We start from the raw sequence: 10195 nt of genomic DNA, 5'->3' as shown, positions 1-10195 counted from the left end.
CGTCTTCAGCCAAAACCGTCACATAATATTTACTGTTGTGGTACAGTGTAAGTCCCAGCAGCTTGCTATACTCGTCAAGACCAACGCTGTGTAATAGGGCAACATCGTACATAGTCTTGTTGGCTGTTTTTATGTTGCAAACAACAGTGTCGTTGGTAATTATATCTTCGTGACTGCTAATGGCAACCTTATAATCAATAATGTCGATATCCGATTCGAAGCTGTTCCATGATATTGCCATCGAATCAACCGAGGACTGATACTTATTTACGGAAATAGACCCAGGAGTTATGTCAAGGTTGAATCCAACTCGGATACCATTCGAATAGCCTTCTGTAAAGCCACCAGCCATGCTGTATGCCCTGACCGTTACATAATACCGAACCAGCTTCGATGTCAGATTTAAATGTGAAAATGTATACGAATTGTTGAGTCCAACATCTACAAAGTAATGCACGTTTGACCTCGTTTTTTCGTACCGCCGGTCGTTTCCAATGGATACTTCATAATGATGAATGGACTCAGTAGGGTCGCTAGACTTGTCTCCGAAGTTATCCCAGTTGGCCGAAAGTTCATTTGTACTGACCTGATAGGTGAGGTCTTTATTAAAACCATCTCTCACCAAACCTGGAAAAGGCGGCTGAATACGAACTGTTACACCATCTGATCTGGCTGTTTTAACACGACCGAGGAAGTCAATGGTCTGAACAGTAACAATGTATTTCATGCCGTTTTCAAGTTGAACTTCGTCATTATAAAACACTTGCCCAGCATTCGGAATGGGTTTGAAATCCAACAATGTTTCTCCAGCAAGACTTTCAATTTTCCATTTCGCTTCGTAAATTGGACATGCGTCCGAATATTTCCAGGAGCCTTCAATGAGATTGAGCATGGCCTGGAAGTCTATATCTTCGCCGGTTCCATCTCTAACCTCAAGATACGGTGTCTGACTGACAACAACTCTGTCCGAAGAAACCTCACTGTGTAATCCGGCTTTGTTGTAAATTCTGATGGTAGCATAAAAAGAATCACCTGTATTTAATTTAAAATTGTTTACAAAAAATATTCCATCGCTGTTTGCCCTGACTTGGTGGTATCTCATATAATCAGTTCCGAAAGACTTTCTTCCGATGGCGATCTCATACCTATCAACAGAAAAATTAAACTCAACTTCAGTCGCATTCCAATTGATGTCATTTATCAATTTAGGGGATTATTACAATTATGACGTCGAATAAACACAAATAAAAGACGCGTAGGAACATAACATTGTTTAAAACGTGCAACGAATATGCGCGTATCTTAAGTCAACGAAATGGAAATAAAGAGGGCATAAAATGATTACCACCTATTGTCGTCAAAACATGCCTATTGTCGTCAGATACATACCTATTGTCGTTAGATACATACTTATTGGCATCTAATACAAACCTTTTGTCGTCAAATAGATGCCTTTTGTCGTCAGATACATACCTACTGCCGTCAAATAAATACCTATTGTCGTCAAAAAGCATGCAGATTGTTGCAGATAAATACCTTTTATCGTTATATACATACATAGTGTCGTAAAATACATTCATACGGTCGTCAAATGCATACCAACGGTCGTCTAATTCATACCTATTGTCATCAAATACATACATATTGAAGTCAAAAATATACATACTGGCGTCAGATAAATACCTTCTGTCGTCAATTGCTGACTCGTGATCAGCAACGTTGATCAACTTTACTTCCACATATCCTCTGGGTAGTTGGCATTTCTGATGATGATCTGCCACACGTCCTTGCGTGGTACTTGTTACGACATCAAGTCGATCGGCCTCGGGGGCTGTTCTGTCTACAATAACTTCTCTTCCATACGTTGTTTTATGACCGACAACATTCGAGATGGTTATGGTAATAAAAACAACTGTAATATTACTAAAACGATCGATATGGTTATATAGATCTCGGGTGAAACTGTACGTGTCCTTGTGAACAACAGAGCGGTCTAAAATGTCAAACTCATTTTGCGCTGATCCTATGGATATTGAGGTTTCTTTCAAAATGCTTTCGTTTTCAACAATTGTTTCCCAGCTGCACGTAACGATACTTTTTCGCACGGATATAAATTGCGTACATTCAAGATCAATCATTTCAGGTGCAGTTGTATCTGCAATCACAGCAAATGATGACGCAAGTTCATGGTTACCGGCCTTATCAATCGCGTTCAATGTCACAAACACAGCTTCACCGGGAACTAATGATACGACGCTAGTCAACGATTTCAAATCATGTGTTAATGGTTCAATGTCAGATAAACTGGGAAGCGACCCAAGACCCCATTCTAAAGATTGAATTTCATGACTATCTGAAACATTGCAGACAATAGATATTGAATCTGTTACTGACTGATAAATCACGTTATCCCGAATGTAAACAATCGTATCATTGGTGGCTTCAACACTGAATGTAGCTTTTGGAGCAACTCTGTCAAGTGTGATTCCATCTGAGGAAGACACTATATATTCCTTGTGACATCCTGTCACTGCGCGAACTGTAATGTAGTAAGTGACGTCTTCAAACAACTCTGTATGGATTTGACATTGTCCGTGTGTATCGTTCAACATGACGAGACCATAGTTAGTGTATGTTAGAATGTCGGTTCCAAACTCAGTAGTCCCGATAGCCCAGTCATAGTTAATTATGTTACAACTTTCACTCTCGAACCCGTAGAACGAGGCTGCGATAGACGTGTGATCAGTTGTAAAAGATTCATCTTCAAAAAGGCTTCTGCCGTCAAAAACAACACCTGGAATATTCGCCTGTTGTACGAATATATATTTAGAAACACCCTTAACAGAAACTAGTCCGGCACCGTTAGATGCCTTGACGGTTACGACATACAACGTGCTAGTGGCACTGAACGGTTCCAGGACAATATTAGAAATATACGCGGTTGTTTCTGTGCCATAATCGGTGAAAGGAAGTATCTTCTCCGTGTTGTCTTTTGTGCCGATGGCTACCTCATATTTTGAAATTCCACTCTCAGAGTCTCTTGAAGACCAACTAAGTCGAATACCATACTGATCAGTGTGTAGCACTTGGCCTTGTTCGTTAAGTTGCTCGTCATCTGCCGACAGTCCAACCTTGACCTTAAAATAAAATATATATATAGTATTTTTATATCAAACCTACTTTAACAAATATTTGAAAAATATATCACTAATCCTTATGTATATTGTGTCGAACCTAAATAAATATTTGTAAAACAACGAGTAAATAAATGTGTCTAATGTTACATCATACTTATTAAAATAGGAATTACACACATTTTCGCAAAGAACAACGGTGTTAACCCACTTTGATTATAAATAGCGGATAACGGGGAATTATTAGTTGCAATACATTAGGGAAGTTTGTCTGTGGTATTTTTACCTTAGGAGTAGTGGGTGGGGTTGTGTCGATCATTATTCCTGCGCTTTCATGCGCCGTTGCTAACAGAGCCCCATTGAATGCTGTAACGTGCAGAGAATACGTCACACCATCCTCCATATTTAAGTTACCGAGTGAGCAGTCCATTTTACCATTGAACGAGTTCATAGGTTTTGTTTCATTATATCGTTCAGTCGTAGGCCAGTATTTATTCTTGATACCGTGGCGGTGTTCGTATACCACCGTTCTATACATGTCTATGCCGGATTCACTGTCAAGGAAATCCCACTTCAGATTTAAGTTTGATTTGTCTGCTTGGTATCTGTTACCATGCTGATTGTCAGATATTTCAGTCATGATTGGAGGAGTATGGTCCACCATAAAGCCATCGGACCTGGCTGCTGCTTCTAATTCAGCCCCATTTACCCCGTGTACCTGGAAGTACACCTCGTCTTTATGCTCCATTGAAATTGTGTGATCTTCTAACTCACTAAACGTCCCTGTTTCAAGAGTCTTTTTCAATTCGTTGTTAATGTAGACGTGAACTTTATAGTTGGTTATCCCACTCTCAGTGTCGTAATAATCCCGCCAGTGTTCGTGCTTTGACACGGTTTCTGAGCTATATTTCAATTCAGTTGTATTCCGTATTCCGTCAAGCACAATTCCAGCTATGGGGGGAGTGGTATCGACAAAAACTGGAACACCCAAAACAGTGCATATAATAATCATTTACAAGAAATATTTATGTATTTCATATGGTAACAGTGCAACATTTATGCCAGCCTGCCGATGGACCGGAGGCTTTCAAGTACAAAATAAATTGAATATCTGCATATAGCATATGGTTTAGTACTTAAAATTAGTTTCACAAATAGACTTTGTGATAAAAGATACTACCTCCATCCGAGGAGCTGTTACAGGGCTTTGAATTCAAAGCGCTGTTGAAGGCAAGGACAGTCGAGAAGTAAGTGATGTTGTGCTTCAAAGTTGCTGGGACGCAGCTGGATTTTTCATAGCGGGTCAGGTTGTGGAATTTAACAATGTCGTCCAACTGAGCCTTAGTCCCGACACCCCACAAAAATCTGAATGAAAGATATGTCGATACGACATAGAAAGATATCAATTGTTTAGAATTTAATGTTAACATTTTCTAAACATTACGATATAAAATATCAGTAAGGTGTTCTTATTTTTCCTTAATTAAATATATTAATCATAATTCAAAGCCGAGTTGGTTCTAATTGTGTTAATATCTACCTGTCAATGCCAGATTCGGGGTCAAAGAAATATATCCAGCGTGCGTGTGCGCATATCTTGTTATATATGTTATAATAATGAAGAAAGGCAACGTTGGTATTTATTGTTTTCATACATACCTGTCGATGCCAGATTCAGGGTCAAAGAAATCTATCCACTGCGCGCATATCTTATGGTCATCCGCCTGGAACTGCCTGTCTCTTCGAAGCCTGTCTCCGTCCATAACGGTCCCTGGTATCGGCGGGGATCTGTCGATCAGTATCGGCTCATCCCCGTGACCCGCAGTAAACAGATCCACTGAAATGGAACGCTTTTATTTTAGTATTTAACAAGATATTTGGTTCAGATTCGCTCTTGCAAAAATTGGCACAACGAATGTGTGTAAAGTGTCGTCCCCGATAAACCTGCGCAGCACGCATATGATAGTCATGGACGACACATTCCTCTTTTATGAACTTTTATGAACTTTTATGAACTTTTCGTTTAAAGGAGGTCTCTTCTATCCAGTCGAAAATCCTCTATGCGGAAAGTGTCTGACACAGATCCGTGTTGTTGTTTTTACTTTTAAACGAAATTTCTACAAAGCATTCAAAGATGGCAAGACTTAAGAACCAGTGAAATTTGCTTAGAAGCTTGATATCTGAAATCTAAAATTGTGTGTCGGACAGTGAACTGTTATGATAGAAAGGGTGCGAAGTTAATTTGTGTTATCGGCCAGTGTCCAAATAACAACGTCTTTTATTACAAAATATCAGATATGTGTTATTAGATCGATATTGTGACAGCTACAATATTTAAACTGTTTTATTGGCCATTTCAGTGGATTTACAAACACAAGCATAAACTTTTACGTTATCAACTCAGCTAGAACAGATTCTGTTACGGAAGACATATCTAGTATTCAATATACCATTGTTTGTGGCGCGGATTCGAATCCATGCCGGAATTCCTTCTTGAAGACCCAGATCTTTCACAGCTATAAACGGATCCTCGCGTTCCATAGGCGCATGCAATCCATACGCCTTCAGTTGTACATCATACTTAGTCTTGCCCAGGCCGAATTCTGCGTGGGCAATTTTACTCAAGTCGTCGGTGGCATTGTAGTATATCGCTATGAGGTCAAAGTCTTCATCATAAATTATGTCCGTTACTTTGTGAAACACCGGCGGTGAGGTGTCAACGATGAACGGGGTGAAATGACAAACTGAAGTCACCAATGAGCCACCAAGTTCCGCTCCATTAAGAGCCTGTACTGTGACATAATACGGACCATCAGGCAGGTGGATGCCTTTCTGGAAACCGGAGTCGGTCCAGAATTTCGGATTCGTCAAATGGGCGTACGGATTGGTGAAAGGGACAACATCTGAGCTGCATACGCTTTTTCCGACAGCCCAAGTGTATGCATATATACCGCTCTCGTCGTCGTGAAAACCTTTCCAGTTTGCTGTAATAATAGCATACAAGTATGTGATATGGCTGCTATACTTACACACAAGTATTATTTTACACCTTATAATTTAATGCAATAAGCTTCCGTCATGCGCTCCAAGTAACCTTCAATTATATTACCTTTCTGGGCGCTTGTGCTACCCATTTAGCCCGTATTGAACAATCCGAGACTAACCGAATGGTTCAAAATCAACTCCCGATGTATCACAGCGCACATATTCATATTGGATTCGCCTATGGACTCGTCCAATATGTTACATATATGAACCTTGTTCTGAGAAAACTGGGCTTACTGCATGTGTGTAAAGTGTCATCCCAGATTAGACTGTGCAGTTCGCATATGCTAATCTGGGACGACACTTTTTGCCTAAACTTGATTTTCAGTAAGGAGGGACTTCCTTGAAACCAAAAATACCATAAAAGCGAAATGTGTCGTCCATGATTAGCCTGTGCGGACTGCACAGGCTAATCTGTGACGACACTTTATGCACATGCATTAAGCCCAGTTTTTTTTTCAGAAGGCTCATATGTCAGCTGTGTACTCGTTAAAAATTAGTACCTCTCTGTACACAGCAATGATAACAAACATAATTATATTGCATTGGTATTATGCAAATCAAGTAATAATGATACATACACATATGCATGTTGTTTAATCGATATTCGCTATAAGTTGACACGTAATATGAATATACTTTACATCGAAACTTCATTTTAATGCGTTTACATAAATACAATGTTACCGGACACATAGTGGTTCGTTAACGTGTACATCTCGTCTTGAACTGGTTGGTGACCATTGAAGACGGTCCCAGAGCCCGGCCCATCGATGATTGTCCTGGTGTTAAATAACATTTTAGCCTCGCTTTGGGAAAACCGGATTTTATGCATGTGTTGAAAGTGCCGACCCCGATTAGCCTGTGCAGTCCGCACAGGCTTAATAGGGACGACACGTTCCCTAATAACTGGATTGTCACTAAGAAAATACTTCCTTTAAGCGAAAATTACCATAAAGCTGAGAGTGTAGTCCCCGAATAGCCTGTGCGAACTGCACATGATAATCTGGGACAACCCTTAACGCCATTGAATTAAGTACCGTTTCCCCAGAGCGAGACTTATTCATATGCATAAATATATTGGGATGCTCAAGAATTCATTAGTGACGTCAGTAATGTCTTGACGAAAGTTGATTTTGAATACAATTTTGATTCGTTCAGATGATTTCTAACTCCCGGAAATGTTGAATGTACTTTGCACTATTTACCTGTGGTTTTCGCGCGTTGTTACGTCAAGGCACCTTTGTGAAACGGAAGCATTGCATTCTTCAGCACGCATAAAGTCAAACTGGTTGTTCGTGATCAGGCCTGGCTCCGGCGGTGTGCAGTCTACCATCGTTCCTTCGCCTATCAAATACTCTACGTAACCCAGCACGTTAGTTACTTTGGCGTTGACGAAATACTGTGTGCCTTGTGTTAGCGGCAAATTCTCATATTCCACAGAGGTGCGATAACCGATGCCCAATCGTTCATAGTTTTTGTACGTTCCGCTTATACGTAAGTATGCATTAGCCCCCGCTACCTGATCGTGCAAATCACATGTCTCAGAGTGTTCCTCATAGCTAAATGACACGCAGTTTGATCCGTGATTCATGCACAATTCTGCACAGGATTCTATGGTCCTCAAAGGCTTAGCCGTTTTAAGGACATTTGCTATCAGCTTGCCATCCATCGGGGTCGTGAAATGCTGCAATGCGCCGGTCACACCTTGCCTTAATGGAGAGTTATCAAGGCGTGTTTCTTCCCATCCTACAAACTGGTTACCGTATTGTCCCGGGCTGAACCCAACGGCCTTGTAATGCATCTCCTTCAGTGGACTGTCTTCAACAACGATGATGAACGCAACAATTTTGGAAGGATGGGATGAAAACTTATAAGCATGCTCCACCCTGCCGTCTGGCAATGTGCTGTCGTATGTATTTAAAGAGCACAGCACAGTGGATGACAGTCCTTGGGTATTAGTAGCGCTAACAGTCCAATGCAGAGGTATACCACCGGGTAATTTTGCGGGAACCAGGAGGGTATTCCCGCCCATTTCTGTCCAGGATTGAACGTTCGTCCCACCTTTATGTGTTCCAATCGCGTACGTGAGTTTCACCTCCGATACTTCGTCTTGGGCGAACATTTCCAGTGTGAAGGCGGTGTCATAGTAGGGACGGTTATACACTTGGTTAACAATGCAGCCTTCGGGACCTGATCGGCGACGTCTCTCGTTGATTGTGGAAGGCAATACTTCCGGAGGCGATGGGTCGTCATCTCGGCTTTTCTTCGTAAAAATGTTCTTTTGAATCGAGGGTGCTTCGTATCTCCATATTGCTCGATCGAAGATCGTTTTGGTTTTAAATACGAGGCGAATCTTGACAAACCCCCTTAGTTCAAGCCGTAAAGGTGTTAGAATTAAGTCCATTTTCGCCCTTTACAAAACAAACACATAATTATTGCAGTAGAGGTACTAAAACAGCTTGATTTATTGAATAAGTGCGATTTTATTTTCAATTGTGTACGTTGACATAAGATTTAAAAAAAAATCTAAAGACCAAATTAATCTAAATATTAGCTACAATTTTCTTCGATTAGGTTGTTCAAAAAAGGAAATTAACATAGAACTTGCTTAATAAACACACTTGCATATTTTACCTTACGTACATACTGGTAACTATTTGCCATAAATCAAAATACCGCATAGGTTATACACAAATCATTTAAACTGCCTACACACACTCCATTTATCAAACTATACCTACCCGACCTCTAGCGGGTATTTGGAAAACGTGAGTTCCGTTGTCATCGGGAATCTTGTTTCCAGAAGATAACCAATCAACCTTATTCCTCCTTTTATTATTCCAAGATCGACGGCCGCCTCGCCCCACACTTTCCCGCCAACCCACGGCGTTAGAGTCAGCTGCAAACCAGAAAAAAACGCTTGTAGTGCTTTTTTTCAAAATATTAAGCGAGATATCCATTGCAATATATAAAAACTTAAATAAGTTTTAATTAGCCTCTTATACCGGATTAAACCCCCGTTTCACAGAGCGCGACTCAAAATGTTAAAACTCCCGAATCCTTATCGTGCGAAAAAGTCTTTCAAGTTAGTCTTTTATTTAAGGTAAACGATAAGTTGCCTACACAGTACATGGCAATACATACAATATAAAATTTAATCTAAATGACCGGTGCTCTGGGAAAAGGAAGTTTAATGCATGTGCGTAGAGTGTCGTCCCAGATAAGCCTGTTTAATCCGCAAAGGCCAATCAGGCACGACATTTTCCGCCTCAACTTCATTTGTGCTAAGAAATGACTCTGTAAACGAAAAAAATCGTAAAGCGGAATGTGTCGTCCCTGATTAGCCTGTGTAGGACGACACTTTACGCACTTGCATATTTTTAATATGCATTAAACCCACTTATCACAGAACACGGCTTATGATTTAAGAGGGGTCAGTGCCTTGGGTAAGTGCTAGTATCGGGGGTTTAAACTGGAAGCGTTAAGTGTCCCAGATTAGTTGTGCACATGCTAATAAGGGACGACACTTTCGCCTAAACTTGATTTGTGCTAAGAAGAGACTTTCTTTTAACAGAAAATATCATAAAAGCGGAAAATTGTCGTCCCTGATTAGCTTGTGCGGACTGCATGTATTAAACGCCCTTTTAACAGAGCGCGGCACAAATATAAAAACCGCTGACCTGCGTTGTCATTCTCACTACGCATAGCCCCACTCTCGCCCCAAGACCTACGGAACCACCAGCGCAAACGCCTGAAATACAGTTAGTTTAGCCTCGTTCTGGAAAAACTGGGTTTAATGCATGTGCGTAAAGTGTCATCAGAGATAAGCATTTGCAGTGGGTACATGCTAATCAGGGACGGCACTTTCCTCTTTTATGGTATTTTTCGTTTAAAAGAATCTTTTAAAAACGAAACTCCAGTTAAGGCGAGGAGTGTCGTCCCTTATAAGCCTATGCGGCTGCACAGGTTAATCTAGGATGACATTTTTATACGCAAATGCAATAACCCAGTTT

The 10195-nt window shown here is 40.6% G+C and overlaps 1 protein-coding gene across 1 annotated transcript; it reads right to left on the bottom strand.

The window, feature by feature from the left end:
- Positions 1 to 2700: 2700 nt before the first annotated feature.
- Positions 2701 to 9874, bottom strand: LOC127863915 (uncharacterized). The gene is made up of 10 exons (XM_052403604.1): positions 9863 to 9874; positions 8924 to 9081; positions 7388 to 8593; positions 6867 to 6961; positions 5585 to 6118; positions 4794 to 4971; positions 4315 to 4499; positions 3421 to 4112; positions 2938 to 3137; positions 2701 to 2725 (listed from the first exon to the last, which is right to left on the bottom strand). Exons 1-10 carry the CDS (start codon positions 9872 to 9874, stop codon positions 2701 to 2703), a joined length of 3285 nt encoding a protein of 1094 aa, XP_052259564.1.
- Positions 9875 to 10195: the final 321 nt, after the last annotated feature.

The sequence above is a fragment of the Dreissena polymorpha genome, unplaced genomic scaffold (genome assembly GCF_020536995.1).
Source record: "Dreissena polymorpha isolate Duluth1 unplaced genomic scaffold, UMN_Dpol_1.0 chrUn059, whole genome shotgun sequence".
In the NCBI taxonomy this organism is placed as follows: domain Eukaryota; kingdom Metazoa; phylum Mollusca; class Bivalvia; order Myida; family Dreissenidae; genus Dreissena; species Dreissena polymorpha.
The sequence above is the reverse complement of the archived record's forward strand: the minus strand, read 5'-3'. Positions and strand labels throughout refer to the sequence as shown.

Excerpts from the sequence above, each read along its gene's own strand:
- LOC127863915 (XM_052403604.1), bottom strand. Across the intron at positions 6,119-6,866 it reads AACGAACCACTATGTGTCCG|CAAACTGGAAAGGTTTTCAC; the intron begins GTAACATTGTAT and ends CTATTATTACAG. Across the intron at positions 2,726-2,937 it reads TATGGCACAGAAACAACCGC|CCTCGTTCTACGGGTTCGAG; the intron begins GTATATTTCTAA and ends CGTCTATCGCAG.